The sequence below is a fragment of the Melozone crissalis genome, unplaced genomic scaffold (assembly GCF_028551555.1).
Source record: "Melozone crissalis strain CALT ecotype California unplaced genomic scaffold, PUWL_Pcris_2 ptg000012l_1, whole genome shotgun sequence".
NCBI lineage: Eukaryota > Metazoa > Chordata > Aves > Passeriformes > Passerellidae > Melozone > Melozone crissalis.
In genome coordinates this window covers 13,239,409-13,266,205 of record NW_026535790.1, presented here as the reverse complement: position 1 = coordinate 13,266,205, position 26,797 = coordinate 13,239,409, and the positions used below count along the sequence as shown (strand labels likewise).

Below are 26,797 nucleotides of genomic sequence, written 5' to 3'. Positions count from 1 at the left end.
TGTCAAACAAGTCGGTCTTGACTGAAAGGCCTCCGGATTTAATTTGTGATTACCTTTTATTTAAGTGAAACACATGACAAACAAAGCAGGTACAGATCCTCTGCAGAGGCTCTCTCTCATCTAAGAGCTAAAAATGGTTTTCCTCTTTGACTCCAGCCTAGAAGCAAAATACATAATCAAGACTTGAGGCACTTGCTATTTCTAAGTGAAACCCCCAATTTACCCTTAATGTAATTCACAGCCTTAAATGGCAACAATCAAGCAGGAAGAAAATAGCAACTTATTCATCTTCCTTTATGGGTCATCTTTAAAACACATTTTCTATGAACAAAATTCCTGAAGCATACACGTAACTGGAAATTCCAGCGCTCTGGTCCTGTCTGTACTTGAGGTTTGGGGTAGGAACTGTGTGGAGCTACACTGCTGGAGCCAGCTGCTCCCCTTGGACATGGCTGCGTGCGATGACTGTGGTCACAGCAGCAGGCACAGCAGCCCTGGTTGATTCTGCATGGCCGTCTGCATATCAGTGAAAGGAAAGATCGTGATGTTGGGAAGAAATTCTTCCCTGTGAGGGTGGTGAGGCCCTGGCACAGGGTGCCCAGAGAAGCTGTGGTTGCCCCATCCCTGGAAATGTCCAAGGCCAGGTTGGACGGGGCTTGGAGCAAGCTGGGATAGTGGAAGGTGCTCCTGTCCATGGCAGGGGGTGGAACAAGATGATCTTTTAAGTTCCAATCCAAACCATTCTAGTATCCTACAGTGTGTCCCATAGCAGTGATTCTGCCCCTGTACTCACAAGTGGAGAGGTCACACCTCGAGTGCTCTGTCCAGTTCCAGGTGCCTCAATCCCAGAAGGCCATTGAGGCGCTGAACCGTGTCCAGAGAAGGGAGTGGGGCTGAGGAAGGGTCTGGAGCACCAGGGGCAGCTGAGGAAGCTGGAAGGGGCTCAGCCTGGAGGACAGGAGGAGCAGTGGGGACGTTCTGGCTCTGCACAACTCCTGACAGGAGCGAGACGGGGGTCGGGCTCTGCTTCCAGGGAGCAATGGGCAGGATGAGAGGAAATGGTGTTAAATTGTACCAGAGGAGGGTCAGGTTGGACATCTGGAAGCATTTATTCACAGAAAGGGCTGTCACATACTGCAGGGGGGTGCCCGGGTGGGTGGTGGAGTCACCATCCCTGGACGTGCTTAAGGAAACCCTGGACATGGCACTCAGTGCTCTGCTCTAGTTAACACGGTGGTGTTCGGTGACAGATTAGACTCGATGAGCTCGGAGCCGTTTCCAGCGTGAACGATCCCGGTGCTCTCGGACTCCACGGCCCCGCCACTCCCACCATGGCGGCGGCGCCGCCCTCAAGATGGCGCCGGGCTGCGGCCGCGCCGCGCTCAAGATGGCGGCGCGGGGCGGGCGCTGCCGCGGAACCGGGTCATGGCCGCGCCGGAAGCGCCGTGAGGCGGCCGGGCCGGCGGGAGCGAGCCCGGGACACGGCCGCTGCGAGCGGGGCCCGGCCAGGCGGCGGCGGCGGCGGCAGGACCGTGCGGCCGCCGCCATGTCGCGCTGCGGAGAGGTGAGTCGGGGCTTGTGGGGCTCAGTTCGCCCCGCGCTTCCCCTCCGCAGCGGCCCCTCGGGGCGCCGGTAACGGCGGCTGCGGCGGGGCTGCGGGAGCCCGGAGCCCTCAGGGCGGCAGCCGGGCTCGGGGGCACGGAGGGCGCCGGGATCGCCCTCGCCGGGTGTGTGCGGGGGTCTCACGGGGCTGTGAGGCGGAGCAGCCCCGCTGCCCTCATCAAGGAGCTGCCCTGGCGTTAGTGCCGGTTTGGGCTCTGGGTTCGCCGTTAAGGTGTGAGAGAGGCACAAGAGCTGGCGATGATGTTGGGCTGCAGTGTCGGTGTGTGTCTGTATGTGTAAACAGATAAATATAGCCGTATCTGTATGTATATATGCATGGTTATGTAACTCTAAAGGTTATTGAAACGGGTGGCGCTTGGAGGAAGGATGTAGAAAGAGATCGCTGTGTTATATTTAGGAAAAGATCATGGACAGTCGCCTTTCCAGTTGCAAAGTAAGTAGAATGAATGGAAATGTTCACCAATGGTGAAAGAGCAAGTGAAAGTACCATGATTTCATGTGAAGATTTGTGCTACCTCCATATTCTGCTTTTCTTTTTCCTCTTTTTCTTTTCCACCAGGAGGTCGTAAGTGAGGAGAGTGAAGAGGAAAGCAATGGAGTCAACTTGATGGAGTTCTCAGATGAGATCCTTCTGCACATCCTCAGCTATGTCCCTTGCACAGACCTGGTCCTCAATGTCAGGAGAACCTGCAGGAAACTTGCAACACTTTGCCTTGACAAGAGTCTAACACATACAGTGCTGCTTCAGAAGGACTATAAGGTGAGGAGAGTAGCTTGCTTCTTCTCTTAGCTGCGAAGACAAATCTCACTTCTGTAAAACAATGCCAAGAGGTAGAACTTTCTATTGTGTACGCCTAAATAGACTGCTCCTGAACTGTGAAATCAAATACACAGTAAGCTGTTTCATAAAAGCATTTATTTTCCAGGATGCTTTGTTAGAACCGCTCTGCGCTTCCTTAGTTATATAAAATACTGTCAGTGAAAACTTAACTTCTCCATATTTCTGGAAGCTAAAAAGAAAGGAAATATGACCTTAAAGGTAGCATTTTCCCAAAATGTCTTTTCCGTGTTGTTGTGCAAAAAAATCTTGTGCATGTTGCTGTCAAGCTTGCAATCAGCAAAGCCAGAAATTGTGTGCATGCTGTAACAAAAATAAAGCTTGGGAAGGAGGGGTGATACATTCAATGAGAACTGTATCAGCCAGTGCAGGCAGGGGAAAGTCCCCTATGCTCTTTTCCAAAAGAGGAAGCTGAATGAAGAAGAATGAAGAAGAATTCTTCTTTCAATTTGAGTTTCTGCACATAGCCAGTTCTGCTGAAATAGCTTTGCTGGTGGAAAACTGAGGTGGTTTTCCTTTCCACACTCAGCTGCTGAGCAGTCTGTAATGCAGAACTGCAGAAGCAAAAGGAAGTGTAATCCCAAGGGTCCAAAGCATGGCGGACTGAGCTGCCAGCAGTGTGGTGATTCTTAGGCTGTGCTGCCATCCCCAAACCTTTGGATGAGCCACATAATCCAAGTACCAGCCACTCTTATCCCCACTCCAGCTGGGAAACTGAGTCAGCGCCCACCTTTGCCATATCCCTCACTGAACGTGCTTTTGTTTGGGTGCAGGTGAACAAAGACAAAGTGAAGCAGCTGATGAGGGACATTGGGAAGGAGATCTACCAGCTGAACATGGCCGGGTGCTACTGGCTGCCCAGCGCCACCATCGACCACGTAACGCGGTGCAAGAACCTGGTGAAGCTGAACCTGTCGGGGTGCCACGTCACCTCGCTGCGCCTCTCCAAGATGCTCTCCTCGCTGCAGCACCTGCGCTCCCTGGCCATCGACGTGAACCCGGGCTTTGATGCCAGCCAGCTGAGCAGTGAGTGCAAAGCCACCCTCAGCCGCGTCTCGGAGCTGAAGCAAACCCTCTACACACCCTCCTACGGTGTCGTGCCGTGCTGCACCAGCCTTGAGAAACTGCTGCTCTACTTTGAGATCCTCGACCGCTCGCGGGAGGGGTTCATGCTCTCTGGGCAGCTGATGGTGGGCGAGAGCAACGTGCCCCATTACCAGAACCTCCGCATCTTCTACGCCAGGCTGGCTCCTGGCTACGTCAATCAGGAGGTGGTGAGGCTGTACTTGGCAGTGCTGAGTGATCGGACACCTGAGAACCTCCACGCCTTCCTCATCTCTGCCCCCGGCAGCTTTGCAGAGACGGGAGCCACCAAAAACCTCCTGGACTCCATGGCCCGAAATGTTCGTCTGGATGCTTTACAACTGCCCAAAGCCTGGATCAACGGCTCCGGGCTCCTGCAACACTTGAAGTTCAACAACCCTTTCTACTTCAGCTTTAGCCGATGCACCTTATCTGGTGGGCACCTGATCCAGAGGGTCATTAATGGTGGCAAGGATCTTAAAAGCCTGACCAGTCTGAACCTCAGCGGCTGCGTTCACTGCCTGGCCCCGGAGTCCTTGTTTCGGAAAGCAGAAGACGACATCGACAGCAGCATTTTGGAAAGCTTGGTAGTGTCTTGCTGCAACCTGAGACATCTGAACCTCTCTGCAGCTCACCATCACAGCTCTGAAAGCTTAGGGAACCACCTGTGCCAGCTCCTGTCCAGGCTAAAGCACCTGCTCTCATTAGCACTACCAGTTTGCTCCATCACCGATGTTGGTGCAAGCGTGGAGAAGCCTCCCAGCACACCTAATCTGGTGCCCCAAACATTTGGAAGGAAAGTTCGGATTGGGGTACAGACATATCCAAGGAACTTAGGGGACCAGACAAATCAGAAGATCGAGTCCTCAGTGTTTTGGGCTCTGATGGGAAGCCTCAGATTTTTGGAAACCTTGGAGATAATTGGGTCCAGTTTCTCCTCTGCCATGCCCCGCAACGAGCCAGCGATTCGGAACTCGCTGCCTCCCTGTGTCCGGGCACAGAGCGTGGGGGACTCAGAGGTGGCTGCCATTAGCCAATTGACTTACCTGCAGAGCCTCACCTTAGCACAGCTGCCAAATATCCTCACGGGCTCTGGGCTCGTCAACATCGGGCTGCAGTGCCAGCACCTGCGGACTCTTTCCTTGGCCAACCTGGGCGTGATGGGCAACGTGGTCTATATGTCTGCTCTCATGGACATGCTGAAACACTGCAAGTGTTTGAGGGATCTCAGGTGAGGGGCTGCCCTTGAACGTCTCCGTTTTGTTTGTGGATCTCCAGAAATGTGATGTGTGGTTTGTTGTGGCTACTATTAAAAGCGTTCCGGTTCAGAGTACATGCAATGCCTTGAAAGCTGAGTATTTTCCTTCCTGGCTTGTGGAGAATGGGAAGGTATTGCATGTTGTCCTTGAGGGCTCAGGATATGCCCTTTAACCAGTGTTTTAGGAGCAAAAAGTGCTGTGACTGCCTTCCTTTTAGATAAGGAAAAGTGCATGCTGCTTATTTGGGAGCTAGCAGCTTGTCAGGGCTGCTTAAATACTACTGCCTTTGCTGACTTTTTACTTTGTGTACATGCACACTTCTTAAATTTCCAGGAAGGGACTCCTGCACTGTCTAGATAATGTAGAGTTTTCTTTGGGTTTCCCAATGAGATATTTGTCTGCCTTGGGTTTGTATGAAAATATTGCCTCTTTATTTTTTTATTTCTTTTCTTTGTCATGTACTGAAAACATTCCAGATTTAGAGTTTGTCCTGTTGGTGTTCCTCTCCTGATAGGCTTTAAAGGATCCTACCAAGGGTCTGATCCTAAAGAGTGCACAAAGGAGCTTCATGGTTGCCAGAATGTGCTTGTGAAAGGAAGCTGATGGTTTCCTTGCACTAGTCCATATGAACACAAACATTATCACTTTAGGGAGATGGGTTTATTCTTTTTTTTCTCCAAAATCAGCCTCTTTCAGTGAAACTGCAGAACCTGTCAGTCCCATTGTCCCCCTTTGTTCACCAAGCTCCAAAGTGCTGTGCAGTTGACACAAGGTCACAGTTACTGTGTGTGAAATTACTGCTCCTCACCTGAGACTGGTGCTTGTGTGCCTGTCCCTGATCCACTGCAATACTGAGGGGAGCCAGAGGGGCTGAAACACCTCAGGGGGGTTTTCATTTTCCACCACTTCCCATTTGTAATGGGGGAGGAGTGTGCTGGTCTCATCCGAGGGGTGGCAGCTGTTGGGAATTGAGCTGCTCAAGGTCTTGGGTTATGTGAATGTGTCCTTAACCTTGAGGAGAGTAAATAGCCATGGAGGAACTGAGGGCTGGGGAAGGAGCCTGGGGTGTGCAGCGCTGCTTTGCTCATCCTGGGCCCTGTGGCTTCCTGAGGCTTTGAAATGGAGGCCAGGAGTGATGGAGATGGGAGGCAGCACAGAGCCTGGAATGAAGGCTGCAGCACGGCTCTCCTTGTGCTGCATTGGGTGGAAGCTGTCACTCTTCTTCCCTGAGTAACGTCTAAGGTTTTATATTGGCTTAAGATGGTTTTAGAAATTAGCACTTCCTCCTGATAACGTAGTTTCCTTTTGATTTGACCGATTCCCTGCTGTTTCCACCCTTTTTCCCTTCCCAGTTTTCCATGCTCAGGAACGCGTTTTAGGGGCTATTCCAAAGCAACATTGCCATCTAGCGAGGGCAGGGCGGCACTGCAGGTGTGGCTGCTGCATCCCTGAGGTTCACCTGGAAACTTGGATCCTGGAGATTCCCTGCTTTTTGTCCTACATTTACAGTGCCCCAGTAATGGTGGTGAAAAATTGAAGAGGCTGCCCGTTCTCTTGATATGAATTTTAATTTATTACCCAAAGCGTAGATATGCTCTTAGGATCTCTTCAGGCAGTGCCACCGGACAGCAGTTGTAAACTGAGACTGAAACAGAATTTATCAATTAACAAGATTAGGTTGCTGAGATACCCCTGCACACTACAAAGCCTGTGCAGAGATTACCCAGATCAGGCTGGGCTGGCAGCTTGTTATCACCTCATGGATTAACCTTCCTGCAGCTCTTGGCTTTCCTGACCCAGTGACTGAGATTCCCAAGTGCTCTGAAGCCTGGTGGTAAATCTGCACTGAGCAGATGAACTGTCCTAGTGGCACAGGCCTCAAACAGGTTCAGGCTGGCTTCTGTGAGGGAGTTTTACCCACTTATTCTGCTGGGTAAAACACAAACCCCTTGTTGGCCAGGTATGGCTTTACTGGGTCGTTTTATTGTCCTCCTGGATCACTGTGATAGAGGATCCTGTCTCTCTTCCCTGAGCCAGGTGTTTCAGGTAAAGGTTGGGTTGATGATGGTTGTTCTTCCTGTGGGAGAGCAGCAGCTCTCATCCTTTGCCAGGGCTGGTTGTGGTCGCTCTGTTGGCCCCAGTTCTGCATCAGCCTGTGTGCTCTGTGTGTTTTTCATGGCAGGGAGCTGAAGATATGACCAGTTTGGGCAGTGTTTGTCCTCTGGAGCAGAAGGTCCCTAAATCCACACCACCTGCTTGGTGGGTGTCAGGTACAGAAGCCAGGCCGTGCTTTTAAGACCAGAACGGATCTGCTGCTCGTCTTACCCACCATACTTAGTGGGAAACTTGCAAAACCAGGGTTACTCCGAGGTCACTCCCCGTGGGCGCCAGAATTCTGCATTTAGGGCTTTCCTGCCTATTTGTGCCCTTGTCCTTCAGGGCTGGAGGCACTCCTCGCTCCATTTGCCAGCCCCCCATGAATGTGCCGTGTCTTTCCCTCTTGTGTGAGAGCATCCCAGGCATGAATTGCCCATTGAGTTGTTTTTGTTTATTCCTGCAGGCTGGAACAGCCCTACTTCTGTGCGGGCGCGCAGTTCTTCCAGGCACTGAGTCACTGCTCCGCTCTCCAGCGCCTTTGCATCGTCTCCCGGAGCGGGACTCTGCAGTCTGACGCAGTGATGTCATTCATGGCCAGCTGCCTCGAGGTCATCATGTGCCACATGTTCATGGGAGAGTCTCTCACCGTTTGCAAAAACCTCCAGCAGTCCATTGTCCGGAGGTGAGTGCGGAAAAGGGTGGATATGGGGTTTCTGGAGCTGTTGGAGATTTATCTCCCTTCCTCTGGCTTGCCAAGGTTTATATGGCTTGGAGGTCTTGTTCCAAGGAGCTAATAGGTAATGTGTAACTGTTTGGCACATGAGCCAGCCTCTTACTTTAATAAGAGTGAAATGTTTGAAGGTATTGTATGAATTCTTGATTCCATTCCCACCCATGTTCTCTGCAATTCTGCTGGCCGGAGTTGAAGTTCTGGATGCAAAGCTCCGTCATAAATCAAATGACACTTTTTGTGTAAACAAAACATCTGCCGACATTTAAGTACTGAGAGATTTGACCTTGAAGCTTTCCTCCTTTCCCACAAGTGACTAAGATAATTCTCTGTCCTCTAATCACTTGTAAATGTCACTTACTGATAATCCCCTGGCAGCGCAATTCAAAACCTTTAAAGGGTTGTTGTGAAGGATTTTTTCTTCGGAGGGTGCTGGAGGGGGGGGGAGAATCGGTACAAACTGCCTTTGCACGTTTGGCAGATCTTAAATGCATTTTGCTTGGCCCCTTGCAGCGTTCTGAGGCTCACGTGGTGGGAAACGTTTGTGTGTGAGCCGCGAACTGCATTTGAAAAGAGAGCTTTTAATTACGCTTGGCATTTGGAAATCTTCTAATAATGGCAGTCATCTTACAAAATATTTCCCATGCAGCAGGCTTTCCATTATTATCTTTCTTTTTTTTTTTTTTTCTATGAGGCTATTTCCCCACCTTCAGCCTGTTTTCTTTGTCACCTACTGTTGCTGTGCCCTGCTAAGCTCTAATAAAAATTTCAAATCACACGGCGTTATTAGTGCATCCTAAAGGGTGCTCCTCCCCCCCCAGCCTTCCTCCAGCTTCAAACTAACTTATTACACTTGGCTTCTTTCCGTGGATCAAATCCAGAGCAGGCTGGGACTATATTAGCTCCCTACCAAAGTGCTCCTGAGATTGCTGCTGCCTCTGAAAGCCTCTGTGTCCTTCTGGGATGGGGATTGTTGGAAACATCTGAGTCAATTCCTTGTGATGCCACAAGGATTCTTTGAGTTTGTTTTACACAGGGCTTCGTATCTGTAAAAACATTGCTGGGTTGGTTTCAGTTGTGCTTTGGGGATCCTTGGAAAGAACCAGAAATCTGCAGTTCCCGTTTTTTATTTTCCCTCCCTTCTGTGGCACTGCCCAAAATTGTAATGTCCACTTACTGAGCAGAAATACACCAAAATGTCCACTTACTGCCCAAAATTTTAATGTGCACTTACTGAGCAGAAATAGACCACTCTGCAGTCTTTTCTCCCTCTTTTTCTCTGTCATGGACTGATTCTCACTACATTCTCTACCTCTTTATGATCTAAACCCTGGGAACTTTCTAAAGAGCAGCTGATGCCTGGTGGAAATGTTAAAAACTATTTTTATATTTAGCTACAGTTCTGGCTGTCAAGCTTATTTTCATCTTTTGTATTTTATTAATAGAGACACTTGTATGAAAAGAGGGTTTTTTGAAGGTTGGGTTTTGGGGTTTTTTTTTTGCTGAAGAGAGCATCTGCTCCTTCTGCAAATTCTACACCTGAAGTCATAATCCTCTGTGACATTGTAATTGGTGGCTCTGGAAACGATTTTGATGTCATGTAAGATTATGACTTCAGGAGGAGGATAAGCAGTGGGAGCAGATGCTCTCCTAAGCAACAAAGATCCTGTTCTCATGCAACTGTCTCTAGTAATCAAATGGAAGAAACAAAATACAGAAAATGATGTGTAAGCAAAGCCTGGAGTCTTCCATGAGCCATCAGCCAGCCTTTAACCACGTGGCTTCTCCAGCAATTCCATTCTCATCCTTGCACAAATGTGCCTTGGGATGGGCTCAGGAATTGACTTGCTCTTGACTGCATTTTGGCTGCTCCTCCAAGGCAGAGGGATGTGCAGTAAAATCTGTGTGTGAGCTTAAACCTGTGGGTATGGCTGCAATTCACACAGCATGGCTTCCTCTAAGAGTGTGCAGCTGGTGTCTCTTGAATCCAACTTTTACACCAGGCAGCAAGTTGGAAGTTATCTATCCTTGTGCCAGAATGAAACAAGGGGATTTATGCTTGTGTTTTTCCATTTGTTTGGAATGCGTGTGGATGCTGTGTGTGAAACAAGGGGAGTGGGTGAGAGGAGGGACCTCGAGCCTTTGTTTGCTCCCTTTCTTGAGCTGGGGCAATTGATCCATGTTCTTCAGGTCCTACTGAGGGTCAGAGTTCCTGTTTTAGGGCTGTGGTGATGGTGTTGTTTAGGTTGAGAGATAGTTTTGAACAGCAAAATGGAGCCAAAGGGAAGTTCATTCTCCCAATGCCTCTAAAACAGAGAAGAAACGTGAGTGGGAATGGGAAGGACCCAGGGCTGGCCATGTATCAGGAGTTTGCTGCAGGAGGTAGAGCTTGAAAATGAATGTAGTGCAAGGCAGTCCTTTTTCAAGTGTGGGTGCACAGGAGGGTTTGGGTAATAGAACCTCTCTGGGGAGAACAGACTGGTTTCAGCTGTGGAATTGTTCTGGAAGATGGTGAATATACAGGGTGTGGTGATGGGAGCTGGGGAATTAAATCTGCTGCATCACAGCAGTGGCTTAAAGCCTGAGCTGCCTCTCAAACTGTCCCTTTTTGCTGTAAAAGGAGGTTAGTGTTATGTATTTCTGTTCCACTGGCCTGAAAAGAAAGGTTGTTCTCATGTCTCTCAGTCTTGTGACAGCTTTGAACCAGACCCTGTGGTGTCCAGCTTTTGGTGAGCAGCTTCTGCTTGAAGTTTGCTGCTATTTGGGACAAACTAATTCGTGTATTTGAGTCATTAAAAGCCTCTGATTCAGTTCTGGCTCTTTTGCAATGAAACACAATGAGCAGAGCAGGGCTCATCTGGAGCCTCATCAGCAAACAGGAGGCTTGCAAGGGCAAGGTCTCCTCTGAGCTGTAGAGAAGACTGTAAAGATTGTTTCCCTCTGGGCAGATAAATCATTGCAGTGTTTTTCTTTATTCTTTTTCCTTCAGTGTGGATGGGAGGGGGGAGCTCCTTTATGGTTCAGGGAGATGCTCTGCACATAGAAGGGAGTAGTGGTTACAGTGGGAGATGTGGCTCGAGTGATCCAGATCCACTGCCCTGATCTTCCTCAGGTTTCACATGTGACGTGGTTCTACTCTCAGTTTCTGTGTAAATTGACATTTTTTTCCCCCCATCACATGGTGCTCAGCTGCTGCCACACTTCAGATCCAATGAACACAATGTTTTCCATTTTATGCTTGGACCCAAACTTTGCTGGAGTGCTCAGCCCCAAGCACGTGTTATCCCTGTTTAAATAACTCTTCTGTTCAAACCACTGCAGCACCAGTTCCACAAACACTAAAATGCCACAATTTGAGGCCCTGTGGTTGGAGGTTCAGGTGTGACCCCAGGCTTGCTGCTGTGCCAAGATTTCTTTGCAGAAAAGGTAAATTTGCTTTGCCATTTTGGGCTGAGCTGCCGTGCTGGGATTGTCTCTAAATTCCTGCACAGACCCGTGTTTCCAAGGGATTGAGCCTCCCAGGAGCTTTCCCGATCTTTTCCACAATGTTATTTTGTGGGAGAGTCAGTAGATGGAGCTGTGACCCACGGAAGGTCCCACCATTTACCAGCGGGCTGCATGCTAAATAATCGTATTTATATGCCGGTGTGTCTCTGCCCCAAAAATCCTGCGGGCAAGGAATTTGGATGACTTCAGGCTTGCACAGCTACATGGGGTGAGCAGGCACTTCACAATTGTGCAGGAGAAGTTGCTTTCCTGGTGCTTTCCTTGCCATCAGAAAACAGGCTGGAAGAGGGGATGGGAAATGCTTCAGCAAATATCCCCTTGGCTTCAAGGACAGATTTTTATTTTCCACTGTGTGCCTTTAGAATTTTGTCGGTTTTAGCTGAAGTGTTTAGATAGCTCCTGTCATTGTAGTGATTTCAAGGACTCTACAACACCAGACAATACAAGCCAGTGAAAAGTCCTTGGAAAAACACCTTGAAAAAAGATCAAGAAAGCTACAATGAAATAAAAACAAACAAACAAATTTTAAAAAACCCCAAAGCAAAACAAAAAACCTCAGAGAACACGGCATCATTAGGGATTCTTCATAAAGAAGGGGGAAAGTGTCAAGGTGTAGAGGTGAGCTGTGATTTATAGAAATGAATCCAAGGGAAAAACTGTGGTGCAGCTGGAGTGTGTTTTGGGGTGCTGGATGGGCACCCTAAAGCACACTGTAATTTTTGGTTTTTTGTGTCTTTCCATAACTCCCTGGCAGGAGGTGCAGCCAGGGGGATGTCAGGCTCTGCTGTCAGGAATGAGGGACAGGACAAGAGGAAATGGCCTCAAGGTGTGCCAGGGAAGGTTCAGGTTGGATACTAGGGACAATTTCTTCACCAAAAGGGTTCTCAAGCCCTGGCAAAATCCGTCCAGGGCAGTGGTGGAGTCTCCATCCCTGGAGGGATTTAAAAGCCATGAGGATGTGGCACCTGGGGATGGGTTCAGTGGTGTCCATGGTAGGGAATGGTTAGGCTTGGTCTTAGGGGGCTTTTCCACCCTAAACAATTCTGTGATTCTGTGACTCAGGTCCCTCTTGGCTTATCCAGTGCTGGAAGGTGCCGAGAATTTTTCTCATTTAGGACAATTTCACTGTTCTGGGGATCCAGACTCAGAGGAAGAGAAACACAAACCTACCCAGCCGGTGTCAGGTATGAGCACTGCTTGGTTTGAAGTGACTTTCATTATAAGATTCCTGCCACTTTCTAGGAAGAGCTTTCAGCCTAAATTAGATCTTCTTGTTCAATCTTCTGTAGCATTACCTAAATTTCCCCGTGCTTGTGATTGTCCTTTTTTAGTGTGAAACCCTTGGCTGGATCTTCCCTTTTTCTTAAACTGCTGATTCCAGTGGCCCTGTGTGGCTGTGAGCTTGCTGAGGGGATGAAGCAGCCTCCTGGGATTCAGTTGCAGAGATAGGGCTTCCAGGTGGGAGCACAGGCCTGAAATGGAGTATTGGGAAGTGCTGAGTGAGCCAGTCCCTCTCCTGGCATTTAGCACAGGGCTGAGTTATCACAGATGAGTTTTTGCTCACCTCAGGGCTCAGTATTCCCCCTTGCCCTGGATATCCCTGCAGCATTGCGCTCACCTGGATTCTCATTGTGGTCTCAGGCACATAAAATCCCTTTTGGGGATCCCTTTTACTCTTAGAGGGGTTGGAGGGGGCTCTAGGGGCAGTGAGTGATTACAAGATGATCTTTGAATTCAGCCGATCCTGTGCTGCCCACCTGCCTGCTGCAGTCCTGCTGCCACTGCACAAAGCTGCTGGGAGCACCTAGGGCTTATTCAAGATTTTCAAGCTGGTTTTGCATCCCTTCAGCACCTTCTCTTCCTTCTGACCTTGAAGAAGGCCCTGTCTGCTGCTGGCTTTCCTGGTCCCAGAGCTGCTGATCCCACCCTGCCAGCCCCAGCGTGCCGAGGGCTCCAGCCCTGCACAAGTGGGATTGCTGAGGACTTAATGTATCACCAGGCTGGTGTAGTGAATCATTAGCATCCTGCTCAAGCTTTCATTGTCTGTTTCATTTCCTGCTCTTGGAAACCCCTGAATCATTCTGTCACAGACTGAATAACAAACTGCATCCTTGTCAGATTGCGTTGCCCAAGGATTCCTTGGCGGGCTTGGCGAAGGTTGAATGCGTGAGGTGTGGCCCAGACACCTTTGCTTCTACCAGGGATGTTGTTTATGGGTGGGTTTAAATACATTACAAGCCAGCAGGGCTTGTGGGACCATCCCCAGTTTGCCATATTAATTTATCTTCTTTTGGGGGTACTTGCAAACCCCCTTCCTTAAATGCATTCCTGTGGCTGACCCAAATGCCTCATTCTGACTGCCAGCTCGTGTGTTTTGAAAGGAATTCAGTTCTGAAACCTTCCTCAGTGGGCAGATTGGTTTGTGCATGAAATAACTTTCAAGGATTGTCCTCTCTCTCTTGGCTGAGAACTAATATTGGAATAGCACTGTCGTGCTTTCTCTTCATGAGGGCGTAAAAGGCTGAACGGAAGCATTAACTGCAGCTTTAAAGCATTTCCATAGTAAAATAAATCTAATTGAGCAGTTATTGCAGTAGCTTTTTAATTTGTGGAAGAGATTAGGAAATAACTTTCAGCTTGCTCTGGCAGAGCACTCCCCTAGGACGTGTCCTGGGCGCTCTGGCATCGCTCTTTGGGCTCTTATTCCCTCCCCCTCTAATTGTCCGGTCACATTTGAGTGATGCAGAGTTCAGCTGGCAAAATAACACGGGAGCCTCAGTCTGCAGGCGTGTTTGATACAAACCTCAGCTCACAGGAGAAGCAGCAGAGTGCTATTCATGCCTTACAGGGAAACCACAGCAGAGAGATGTAATTTGCCTCGGCTCGGGATGAGTCTGATGTGTTATTGCTCCTTCCCTGTGGCTCAGCACAGTGGCAAATGAAGAAGCTGCACTGAGGATAATGGGAGAGTTGGCAGTGATGTGTGTGAGTGATTTCCAGAGTCCCATCTACACCCCTTGGTCTCAGGTTGGAGACTGCAGTGATGGGACTTCAGTGTGGAAAAATCAGCAGCTGTGGGAGAATGTTGGTTTGTCTCCATAGACATGAAGGGATGGAAGATACCCCCTAAAGGAAAACACTTTATAGCAAAAATATCTCATTGTGTGGAGTTAAGAGCAACCAGAGGAATCTGAACATCTTTCCTTGGGAGCTTTTCAAGTCCATTTCTGAGGTTTGGAAATAAAGTCTGCTTAGCATTGGCATGCTGGAAGGGAGAAAGGCACTAGAGAATGGATCTGCTTTAGAGTCAGTGTGGGGAGGGTTTGGACCCCTATGAGAGGCTTCTGGGGGTTGAGTGAGAGGCAAGGGTTCTCCCTGCTCCCAGGAGAAGGGGCTGGGAGAATCCCACCTACAGTTTCTTTGGTGAGGCCAAATCCTCTTTGGAAGATGCTCCTGCAGAAGCTTCTTTGGCAGTCACTGTGTGCAGGGAGAGATTTTCACCTCCTTGGTACCGAGGTCAGGGCACGGCCAGTGGAACAAATCTGGAGTGTTTGCCTGGCCTTCCCTGGAAGATGAGAAAAGTGTGAGTGTGTGTGTTGGGTCATGCTGCTGCCAGCTGCTCCAGCTTGCCCTGGCACTTCCTCCATTCCACCCTGCCATGCTGCAGGAAGGGAGTTTCCAGGCTGGCTCAGGTGTGCTGGCTGAAGCTTTCAAGACAGATGCCACGCTTGAACTTGGAGGTGTGAGCAAGTCTTCCAGTAAAAACAGGCTGTGCCTGGCAGGGGATTAACAGGGCTTTCTGCATGTAGGTGAGAAAGCTGCATACAGGGCAGAAAGTGAGTTGGTCTCAAAGTTCTGCTCTTGAGAAACTTGTGGCTCTCCAAAAACAGCTCACCAGCCTGTGGGGAAGGTCAGAACAGAGAGGGGAGAAGGTGTGTGACTGCAGCAGAGACTGGTTCGCATTTGTCAGAGTTGTGCCAACCAGAGTCCTCGTCTGCTCTGTTCCCCCAAATCAAACTCCTCATTTCCTTCCTTCCTCTCCTTCTCTGGAGCTTCTTTTTCCATAAGCTCAGCTTGGTTTGTGGAGGTCAGAGAGCTGCCCTTGATCCATTCCTGATACTCTGTATTTCCTCACCTCATCTGCTGTGCGCTGCTTTTGTTGGCAGTGTTTAATTATCCCTCCTTGCTTGCCAGCCTCTGGGAAGTGGGATGTGCTGAAATGTCTCATTTGGCTTAGGACTTTCCTTGGGTTTCTGTGGAAATCTCAAGGGGAGGAACATTCTTCAGCCCCAAACACTGCCTTATCCTTTCCTTACAAGTAAAGGAGGTTTGAGCAGCCCCTGATGCAGAGAGCTGTCCCATCCAGGGTGTGTGGTGCAGAGGTTGCAGGGGGGTGGTGTGATCCATCTTTTCCAGGCTGGCTGGGGACATTCCCCATGGCTTTGGGCCACCCTTTGGATCTATCAGCAGGTGGGATCTCCTGGGGACTCACTGTCCTCTCAGGAGAGGCATGTCAGTGTTTGCCAGGAGATAGCTGCATTCCTGGGAGGGTCTCTTTTGTCTTGCTAAAATCGAGGAAATCTGATCAAAGTGCAGCCTTGCTTTAGACTTTTTTCTCTGTCTTTTTGACTTTGTCCCTGACCTACATATTGGATCCTGCCACAGTGGTTGGAGGTAATTGAGAGTGTAGTGTTAGGCTATTTACCAAGCTGTTCACTTGAAAATAACCTTACTGAGTCCAGTCCACACCTGTTCTGGGAGAATCCTGGAGACAAATAGCAAAGCATCATTAACCCTTTCATCCACACACAACCAGTTCAAGAGCTAAGAGCAGAGAGATGCTGATGCCAGGAGGAATTTGTACACAGGGTGTGCTGCATCATTTCTTTCCCAGCTCTGTGGATGATTTCAACCAGCTGCTGTGGCCAGGTCTGCTCAGTGTCCACATCCACATGAGGACACTTCAGAAACCTCCTTGTGGAAGTTCCTGCTGGGTAGTGGTTGGTTTGGTGTTGATTCTGCTGGACCAGAGGTTATGCTGGAAAGTGTGCATGGTGGGGGGTGAGAGGAGGGAGGTGTTTTCTTTGTTATCCCAGTGGTTGTTTCTGATTAAAGGATCTGTTCTGAAGGGGCTGCTAGTCAGTTGCCTAGAAAACTTGCTTTCATTTAATTAATCATGATGAGTTTAGTCTGGAGGTTTTGTAGGAGAGAGCAGGCAAGCATATCCTTGGCTTTTTTCCCTTGAAAAAAAAAAAAATCAAAACCCAAACCAAAAAAAACCCAGGGCTTCATGTCTGAAACTGCAGCTCTTTTGTCTCCCTGGGTCAACATCGTTCTCTGTCCTTCGGGTTTTAATTTTACAAGCAGAGGTGGATGGAGTTTGAAGTCCATCCAGGTGTGGAATGAGGAAAGAACTCTCAAGAAGATTACAGGAGCTGTTCTGCAACTCATTAACTCACTCTCTTCCCCTTCTTGTTATCTCCTCCCCATGCCTGGGGCCTTTCGAAGCAGTGCTCTAAGTGCCTCTCACTTAATCTAGCCCACCTGGACAGGTGGATGAAGAAAGGAATTGCCTTCCGGGGGAGGACTAAAGGAGCGTGGATTGCAGAGGGAGCTGCTTTTGGGAACTGCTAATCCCAGTTTAACATTATGACAGCTGCTCGTTAAAATCGGGGTGTTTTTTAACAGGCAGTTAAAGGAGAGGCTTTGCACGCACATTTAGCTGAGAATAATAGTGAACCATGTGCATTTGATTTTTTTTTTCCTTAAATCACGCAAATTGTACATGGAAAGAATTCTCCGGCGTCAACTTGCTGGGGTATGGAATTTACAAGGTTTGCAGTAACATACAGTTTCCTGTTGAGGGGGGGGAGAAAATCACAAAGCTTTCCTTTTTTTCTCTTATTTTAAGATCAAGTTCAAACCTCTGGTATAAACCCAGCCTCTTTAGGAGGGACACTTAACTGCGTTGGGGTTTTTCACTTGTCTCGGTGGCAGTTCATCATGTAAACTTGTCTGGCTTCTTGTTTTTATAGCTGCATGTAAAGGCTGCTTATAAACTACAATTTTGTACGTGGTGAGAAGGCAGCACTCAGGTCCAATTTGGGAGAGTCTGTATACAGAGAAGGAAGCAGTTTCTCTCCCTTGGGAAGATGGCAGTTTCTTCCTTTGCTGGACTTCAGTAAACTTGGTCCATTAACATGATTTTCTCTGCAGGACTGTGGTGTTGGATCAGAAACACGAAGAGCTGAGGCAGAGCAGGGACTATCAAAGAGACATTTGGCTGTATTTTATGTGATTTCACTGCAGACTTTACCAGCTGCCTCCCAGATCAGCAGTTATTTGCTGGTTGATTTCTTGAGGGCAGTGTTGTGGAAGTAAGAAGCTGCACAGCCCTGACACAAGTCCCCAGATCTGCTCAGGGAGCCGTGTCCTTTTCTGCCAGCCCTTAGGCATGAGGCATGAAGGGCAGGTCTGTGATGCAGAGAGATAGAAAATTGCCCCAGGTAGTTCTGTTGCTGGAAATTCTTATTCCTGCAGCTACTTAGGTTCAGGCAAATTAATTCAACCCACCAAGGCTGAGCAGCCAGCCTGGGAATGGAAGTTTCTCTGCTGTGTTTTTGGCAGCTCTACTCCAGATCGTTTGTGGATGGGAATGTCCTTTGTGTCTCCCAGGAAATGCCAGTCTCTCCTGTTGCTTTCTTCAGCTGGCTGCATTGCTACCTGGGATTTTCATGCCTGTTTCCAGCAGCTGGATCTCCAACCTTTCCTCACTGTTTGACAGAAATCGGGCCATTTCAGAGCTGGAGATGAGCTGGGAATCTTGCAGGCACACACCTGTCTAAGTTTGTGGAGCAGAGAGCTTCTCTTTGTGCCCAGCACAGCTCGGTTCAGCCTCCAGGGATGGTGCTGCCGGTGTGACTCTGCCTCCTTGCCAGTGATAATGAACTGGTCCTTGTCACCCCCTTCAGAGGAAACACCTTGGTGGCACAGGACTAAGAGTCACTGATCTTTTTCATTTTAAGGTGTAACTCTTAAGGGTAATTATTCTACAGTTTTTACCCTCCCAGCTTTAAAAGACTGAATTCTTGTTACACTGCCCTGAATAACACCATTTCTCTTCCTCACAGGTTGCTGTCATGTAAAGTACTTGCTGGTGGGCACTTGGGCTTTTTCTGTACGGTTTTTTCTGCATTGTTTAATGGCTTTAACTTGTGCAAATCTCTTCCCTTGCTCTGCAGCCTGGATTGAAAAGAAGGCTGCAGTGTGTGAGTGTGAGCACACTTCAATGCTTATCTGCACATCTGAGCTTTCTAAACTTGCCTGTGCTCTAATTGCAGAGTGTAGGCTCTGCATGCAGAACAACCCAGCCTGAAGTGATAATCCCAGGCTCAGCCCCGAGGGAATGCCTGACATTGCTCTGGCCTGATTTTCCTAATGGCTCTGCAACTTGCCTCTGGTTTGCAGGTGGTGTAAATTGTTACCGCTGAGCACCTTGCCCAGCTTGGGCAGAGCTCTTGGCATCTCTGATCCTCTCAGAATACCTACCCGTCTCGATTAATTTTTTACTAATTTTTTTAAAAACTTCTTCCTCCCTCCCGATTTCAGGTGCAATTTGGGCTTGTGGCAGCTTGGCAGACTCGCTGCAGAGGGGTGCAAACCCAGCCTGAGCTCCCTGCTGACACAGAGAGGGAAGAGTGGGAGACCTGGAGCTCCAGCTGCCCCTCCTGCCTCCTCCTTCCTTGCCCCCATCCTGCATGATGGATGCCAGGCCATCCCCTTCCCTTGCACTGCAGAACTGGTATTTTTCCTTGGCTGATCACCTGTGTCTGATTTAGTTTCCAGGCAGAGCGCCCTGCATTAAACGTCGTCATTTTCCCTCTGCTTCACGAGGACTTGACAGAGGTCATCAGAGATGTCCCCATGAGGCACTTGGATGAAATTACCTTGTTTAAAAGCAGAGTGGCTGAGGAACCTCCCAATTTGTGGTGGTGACTGCCACAGCATGGAAAGGACAAGTCATTGTGAACCCATGGAGCAGCTTCTTGTTGGCCTGGATTTCCCATCCTTGACCCCTGGCCCCTCGCTGGATGCTGTACAATCACTTCAACCAGGTGCAATTGCAAAATAAAAAAAGCTGGTTCTTTACAGTGGGGAAACATCTATTGGATATTGCTTGCATCTGAAAAAATCGTGTCTCAAAGGCTTGTGGAATCTGATGAGTATTTCCTTGCGGTTGATGTGAATTGTTTCTGTTATTTTACTGAAGTTAAAGGTAAGAGAAACTGACTTAACAATGCTCTGTCCCCTGTGTCCCCTGGTGTCTGTCCCAAGGGCCCCTGTGTACGTTGGCAGTGTGCTTTGTGGTTTTGGTGGAAATCATTCTTTGCTTCAGTCTGTTTTTGGCAAAGTAGAGAGCCTAGGCCAGCTCAGAGGCACAAAAATGTGTTGCTCAACTGAAGTGCATCACATCTTTTCTATGTTACAAATAGGCATTTGTAGTCACACATGTGCAGTCACAGATATTTGAAGGATTTTTTTTTTTTTTACTGAGAAGTACCATAAGGACTCTTTATTTTTTAATAACAAATTAAGGTTATTAACACCTTGACCATGGTATGTTCCTGCTGGTGCTGTTTCCATTGGTCTGGTGGAAGAAGTTCTCAGCTCTTCTGGAAATCCTTGTCCTAGGGTAGATGGTGCCTACAGTGAATAAGTTGAGGCTCAGATCTGATTTATATGCAGTCTGTCTTGCAGTGTAGATGGGAATGTAGTGTTCCAGTTCTGTCCTTATATCCCATGCCTTGAGCTCATGCTAATTTTAGAGATGTTATGAAGTATTTTCACAGTGTGATTTCAGTCAGCTTCTCTGCTCCACAGAACTTCCTCAGGCATCAGTAGTGGTCTGGATCACTTTCATATTGCCTTATTTACTGAGCACTTTTAAAAGCATCAGACAGCTGTACCAAAAGCCAAGTTACAAGTTCCTGGAGCTGCAAGTCTGGGTGGCAGAATTTTCCTTGGTAGCACACCAGGTCTGTTTTCTGCAAAGCAGCTGCTGACCAGAGCTGTCTGACTTCACCCAAATCCCGAATGTGTTGAGCTCTGCTCTTCTGGGGAGGCCCAGAGTCGTCCAAAGATGATGTGCCCATCTCCTTGTCAGCATTTCCTACCCAAGATGCCCTCTCCCAAATGCTCTTCTGCCCTCCGTGTTCAGAGGAAGCCTGGTCTGATGGGATAGACTTGAGAGCAAAATGCATCTCCCAGCCTGGGAGGACTTTCTGTCCTTGCTTTCCAATCAGCCACGTGTGAGCCTGCCTGGAATTGTGTCCCCCAGGTGTAAATCTTGAGCCAGGCTGTGACAGCCCCTGTGCTCAGAGAGGTCACAGTGAGGAGCAGGTGAGTGTCAGGCTCTGCTAGCACAGGTCTGTGCCCTGCTCAGACCAGCCCTGCTGGTTTGCTGTCCTTCCCGAGGCCCTCATCCTTCCCCTGTGAGGGCAGGGAGCCAGCACAGCCTCTGGAGTGCAGCAGGAATGTGAGGCCAGCTCCCCTGGGAGTGCTGCAGCTGAGCTGGGAGCGCTCCTGAGCGTTGGAGGCTCTGCTTCAGCTCCCTGCAGCTGAGTGTGGGGAGCTGCTGCCCTGCTCCTGCCACTGCTTCCCCTCCCACTCTCCCCCCTGAGGTTCTTTCTACCTCTTGTCACATTACTCACCCATTTGAATCCCCTTCTCCCTCTCTTGAGCACATCAGATGTGCTTTTTGGCACGAGCACGAGCTGCTGCTCTGTCCAGCTCAGGCCACTTCAGCTCTGCCTGGTTTTTGTCCGTGTTTCTTTCCTAGGATGACCAGCAGGACTGGGCAGAGGGTGTTTGCAAAGCTGCTTTCTCCTCCTGGTTGGAAGCACTGGCAAAGTTGCCTTGTCCTGCCTGTGCCACTGGCCTCAGGGCAGAGGGAAGGTGCAGGGTGTGGCAGGAGCTCTCTGGTGCCTTAGGGAACCTGTTCAGTCCTGTGTAGGAATCCTGGTGTTGGTTGAGCGAGGCCATTCCCACCCTCAGCGGGGATTTCCCTGCACAAACAGCTGTGGTGGCATCAGCAGGAGCTGGGCAGTGCTGCCAGCTCACCTCTCCTGTTCCTCTGGGGGACAGTGCTGTGCAGAACCAGCTGCTGCCTGATTCTGGTGTGAAACCTTTGCTCTTGGGCTTGCAACCACCTGGTGGAGCGTGCTGTGCACTTGGCTTGGCACATCCATGTCCACCTGCCTGGTGTGCTGCTGGATGGGAGCAGCAGCCAGGGGTGTTTTATATGCTGTTATTCTCTTGCCAGGGATGTGATGTTTGGGCATCTGTATTCATGCAAGTGGCTCACAAGTCCTGATGGTGCTGCCAGTTGTAAGCAGGGCTAGGAAAGGTCACCCACAGGTGATAAAGGCAGCATCCCAAACAGTAATAAAGAGCTAAAATCACCTTCCACCCCCAGCTCCCCAACTCTGGGCCAGTGCTTGATATCTGTACTACAAATCCTCTTATGGAGAGTGAGAATTTCCGCTGCTTTTGCACTCCAGGCAGGATTCACCAGATGTTAATAATGTGCTTATTTTCTCTAAGTGCTATTTTGGCATCGGTGTTAATTACAATTTATATTCTGCAACATTTACACTGGGAAAAGAACCCACCCTAATGGTACCCAATTGGCAGAGCTGGGCTATTAAACACAGCTCCATATGTTCTGAGCAGAGCAGTGCATGGGACTCAGAGCCCACTCAGCACTCAGGCAGCTGCAGAGGAAGAGAGGGGAGCAGGGAGAGGGGTGTTCTGCTCCTGGATTTTATTTACTATGAAATCCCCCCTCCTTTTCTCTGTCCCCATCTCTCCAGAAATCTCCCTCCTGCTATCTGGGAGCATTTAAGGAGGTGATCTCTGAGCCTGCTGATGCTGCTGTCCATAGTCTGAAACAAATGAATTCAATTCCAGAAGGTGCCCTTCTCACAGGGAGCGCCTCTGCAGGATCCCAGTCCCTGCTGCCTTCCAAAGCAGACCTCCAGTCTTTGGGAACTGCAGCAGAAATCTTTGTTCTGACCACCCCCAAAGAGTCCATGGTTCTGTGAGAGAAGGATGTTCTGGGACAGGTCTGTTCTTGTGTAAAACTCGATGTAGTTTGCTGCTCTGCTCATGTCCAAAGTCTTGTTTGGCTGGGAGGGTCTGGAGTGACCCTGGTGTGGGGAATTCAGAGGGGCTGAGTCGTCTGTGTTCCCGTGGGTTTCTTGGGAGTGTGGGTCAAAGGATTGCTTCCTCAGCTGTTGGCAAAGCTGATTTCATGGTCTCTTTAGGAAATGGCAGTGTGTGCACTGCTGTGTTAGGAGAAGGGGCTGTGTGGTGACAGCCTCTCCCTTCAGGAGAGCTCTGGCTGTGGTCACTGCTCTGTCAGGGAGGAGGAGAAGATGGGAGTGAGAGGAGGCAGGGCAGGATGGAGTCATGGATCTCCCTCTGGAATCCAGACACACATCCTGAGCTTGGCCTGTTGTGGGAGGGGAGGAGGCTCCCCGGGTGCTGAACCCTCCCCTCCAGGTGAGGTGTTGCTCACAGAGGGCAGACCTGGGGCTGGGGTGCACTGAGAGCAGCAGAGCCACAGCCCCCTCACCGGGGTTGAATTCCCATCACTGCCTCCTCCTCTGCAGGGCCTGTCCCCTCACAGGGATGTTCAGAGCTGTGGGACAGTGGGCAGGAGTGTGGAACCGTCCCTGTGAGGTGCTGGGTGCCTCCTTCCAGCAGTGCTGGTTTAGGATAAAGCTGTAGAAATTTGGGGCTTTCCCCCTGGTGGAGGGAACCAGTGCAGAAGGATTGTTTCACCTGTCTAAGGGGGATGCAATTCCCTCTTGGCTGGTCCCAGCAGAGTGTCCAAAGCTGGGAGAGGAGTGCAGGAGCTGTGCTGGGTGCTGCAGAGCCCAATCTCCTTCCACTGCAGCTCTCCTGCCTCTTTGAGATGCACAGGCAGCCAGGGTACTCCAGCACGAGAATCATTTCCATAGAAACCAATTGGGATGTTGTACAGGGAATAATGATTAATAGTGAAGGGATGTTACCTCAGGCCCTTTTCATTTTTTAGGGGGCAGTGAGGGACAAACTGGGGCACAGGTAGGGGGACAGGGAGACTTGAAAACTAATGGAAACCATCTCTTCCATTAATTTCCAGGGCAGCTTCCCCTCTTCTCCTCCTACCCAGCCCCCCACTGCTGCTCCCAGCTTTCGTCAAATTTTCAAAATGGCTAACCTGGTTAGAAATAATCATAATAATAAAAAAGGATGGATGAGGTCTGACTACTAACATTGTTGCTGTTAGCAGCAGGATTTCAGCCATAAAACATGAAGCAAGGGAGGCATTGACCTTTCCGCTGTTTGAAATGAATGGAGACATCAATATCTATTGTTTTGTGGCATTGACCTCTGACGCTCTCAGCTCGCCCTCCCCTTTCTTTTTTTTTAATTTCCCCCTGACACTGGAGGAAAGGGGTCAGTCTGTACCATCTATTGATCCCCATCTTACTTGGTGATAGGGAAATAATTAGAATTTTAAAGATCCCTGCTGCACGCTGGTGAAATATACACACAGAGGCACAGGCTAAGCCCCCGCTTGCCATGTTGTGTTCTCCCCCCTTCCTTGCAGAGATCCAAAGCTCTGAGATCTGAAGGAAGGCAGATCAATATAGGTTTAATCATGATGGGGGTTTTAGTTCAGTTTTTTAAATAGTAAAGTGTAACATTTTATGTTAATGTTGTCGGAGCCTGGCTGCCTGGTGCCTTGTTTTATTTATTCTTTTAAGTAGCCCCTTCTTTTGTGAACTTCATCTATGTACAGAGAATGTGAAATCAGGCATTGCTAATTAGCTGTATGACAATTAAGTAATGTAGCACAAAACCATTAGGACACTGGATTTGTTTTTGAAGTTTGTCCTTTGAAGTGGAAGCTGCAACTCCCTGCCCAAGGCTGCTGGGGAAAATGTTTTTCTATCAAAACTTTCTTTGAAAATAAAATGTCAGTGTAAGAGTCCCTATTTCTGTCGTCTCTCCCTCTAAACAGCGGCTGGAAATTGTTTCTCCTTGTAAAAACTGCTGGCATTGATAGAAAGGGGGATTCAGGAAAGCATTAAATGGGCAGTTGGTCTCCAAACCCCCTCAGTTCTGGTAGAGATATGACCAAAAATTCTTCTTTAGCTCCTTGAAAGGGAACGGTGCCACGCTGGGAGAGAAGACCCAGCTCCCAGCTCTGGAGATGGCAAAGGATGGTGGTGCTAAAACTGGGGGTCCATCTCTGACACCCCAAGTGCCACCAGGGTGGCAGCCTGGTCACAGACCCCTGCAGGCTCCTGGGCTCGGGCTCCTCCATCGTGTGCTGGTTTGACACTTGTGTTTGCATCTGGCCCTTTGTCCTCGTAGTGAGTCCAGTTCTGAATGTGCAACTTTCATGTACGCTGGTGGCATGTAAAACTTCAAATAAAGAGTGGAACATTTGGAACCAGCCCTGCCTCTTTGCCTCCTGCTTCCCTGTCCGTGTGGAGCCCAAAGCCACCCTCTGATGGGGAGTGTTGGGCATTGCCAGGTAAGGTGTGTGTGTGTGTGGGCAGGGTGCACTGGGAGTGCTGGGATGAGCACTTTGGGCTTACAGCCCTGATCTCCTGGGTGTCCTGGGTGTGGGGATGCTGTTCTGTGGTGTTTGCGGCAGAAGAAGGAGTTACTCTGTGTTTAGGAGATGTTTCTCCTCCTTGGATCTCTGCACACCCGACTGCTGAGCTGTGCTGAGGTGGGACAGAGCATTCAGCACCAGGCTGGGTGGGACTGGAGCAGCCTGGTCCACTGGAAGATTCCGATGAGTTTTGAGGTCCCTTCCAACCTGAGCTTTTCTGGGATTCTGTAGCCATTATCCCTGGGTAAGTGACTCACAGTGGCTTGAGGAAAATCCATTTATTTGAGCAAGCCCAGGCCACGTCCCACCCCTTGCTCTGACAGCTGCAGCCCCTGGACAGCAGACAGGAGCTGCACCACTGCCCTGTGTGAAGCCAAGGGCTAAAATCAGGTGCCTGGTGAAATGTGAACTGGGATGGCCATAATCCCATCAATGGCACCATGGCTGTGTGGGTTTAGCTGTTCTGGGCTGGCTGAGGCTGCAGGAGGGGGAAGCTGGGATGTGGGAGTGGGCAGGATGGGCTGCTCATGGTGAGGGAAACTCCTCAGGCATTAACCTGCCTTGGAGCAGCATTTCTGCCCTGGATGGATCCTGGAGCTGTGCAGTGGTGGCTGAAAGGGCACTGCCACCCACACTGAGTGTGGAGGGGAGTGGGATGGATGTGCTGGGGCTGCACAGTCCTGGGCTCATCTCTGTGATCAGTGCTCAAAAAAATGTGCACCACGTTGGGCTGTCTGTGTGTTGCTGTTCCCAGGGATGGTGGTACACAGAGAAGCCACGCTTCAGCACCTTCTTTGAGGTAAGAAAATCCACAAAATAATCACACAGGAGGAGCAACTTGGTGGAAAATCATGCAGCTCATTTGCTTAAGTCAATTCAACCCAGGGAGGTGAAGTAGAGAAAAGCCTCAGGACTGGGGTGTGATCAGTTTTAAAAAGGTGAGTGAGTCTGTGCAGGACTTGTGGGACTGTCAGAACCTCTGTGCTGGGATCTCTGCCTGCAGTGACCCAATGTTTTATTCCCAGAGGGGATCATGGGCTCTCCTCTGTTTTTCTGTTCTGGCAGATCTGCTCACCCAGGCCCTCCTTCCATCCCTCCCGTGCTTGTGTTTAAGTTATAGATTTTACTGTTCCAATAACATTTATCTAAACGTGCTTTGGGGGGAGGGAGGAAGGAGATAAGGAGGGAGGAGGCTGAGGAAGGAATGTGCTTTTGGACTCTGCTAAGCCTCCATTTTATTGCTGGGACTTGTGTGGGGTTTTGGAATTCATGATCATCCCAGGGGAGGACTCAGGGGAAATGGCTGGAAGAGCTGTGGCCAGTCTGAAACACTGGTGGGAGGAAACCCAGGGATTTCTGTGCAGAGCATCCCTCTTCCCCTTTGGTACTGATCTCCTGTCCTCTGCCAGCTTATCTCTTGGCAGGGAGGGCCCTGACTCAGTTTCCAGGCAGGAGAGCTGGAGTGGAGGTGTGGGAATGCTGAGGGTGCAGAGCTCAGCTTGCCACAGGGAGGGATTTTCTGCTCTGGTGTCTCAGGGTGTTTCTGGGTTTGCCCTGCCCTGGGCACATGGAGCAGGGATGCCAGGGAGAGGGGCAGAAGGCCCTGGTTCTTCACTGCTGGGACATTCTGTGGGAGGGCTCCAGGGGTGGGATGGCAGGCGGAGAGTTCCTCTGGGTCTGTGCTCCAAGTGCAGTTGGAGCAGTTTGTGCTGACAGAGAGGCAGGGCAGGAGGGACTGTGGAGGACAGAGGCCAGATTGCTTCAGCTCCCAGAGGTGAGGGATGTCTGTGGCCACAGGAGGCAGCTGACAGTTCCCAAGGTGCCAATTTTGGGCTTGCTGCCTCTCCCAGGGGTTGGAAATGAGGCAGAGCTGGAGGATTCCTGCCCTGCACAAGGGAGAACCAGTGTGTGAGTGAGGTTCTGGCCTTGAGGAGAGGTGGAAAGCCTTGGGGAGGATCAGGAGAGGAGGAGTGATGGTGTCAGGG

At 49.7% G+C, this 26,797-nt stretch overlaps 1 protein-coding gene across 2 annotated transcripts; it reads left to right on the top strand.

The window, feature by feature from the left end:
- Positions 1-1,527: 1,527 nt before the first annotated feature.
- On the top strand, positions 1,528-20,740 carry FBXL18 (F-box and leucine rich repeat protein 18). 2 transcript variants are annotated; one of them, XM_054270787.1, is made up of 5 exons: positions 1,528-1,564; positions 2,183-2,383; positions 3,235-4,775; positions 7,364-7,582; positions 18,976-20,740. In XM_054270787.1, exons 1-5 carry the CDS (start codon positions 1,547-1,549, stop codon positions 19,130-19,132), a joined length of 2,136 nt encoding a protein of 711 aa, XP_054126762.1. In that variant the 5' UTR covers positions 1,528-1,546; the 3' UTR covers positions 19,133-20,740. The 2 variants fall into 2 exon arrangements, with proteins under 2 accessions (XP_054126762.1, XP_054126761.1); XM_054270786.1 differs by lacking the exon at positions 1,528-1,564 and adding an exon at positions 1,978-2,056.
- Positions 20,741-26,797: the final 6,057 nt, after the last annotated feature.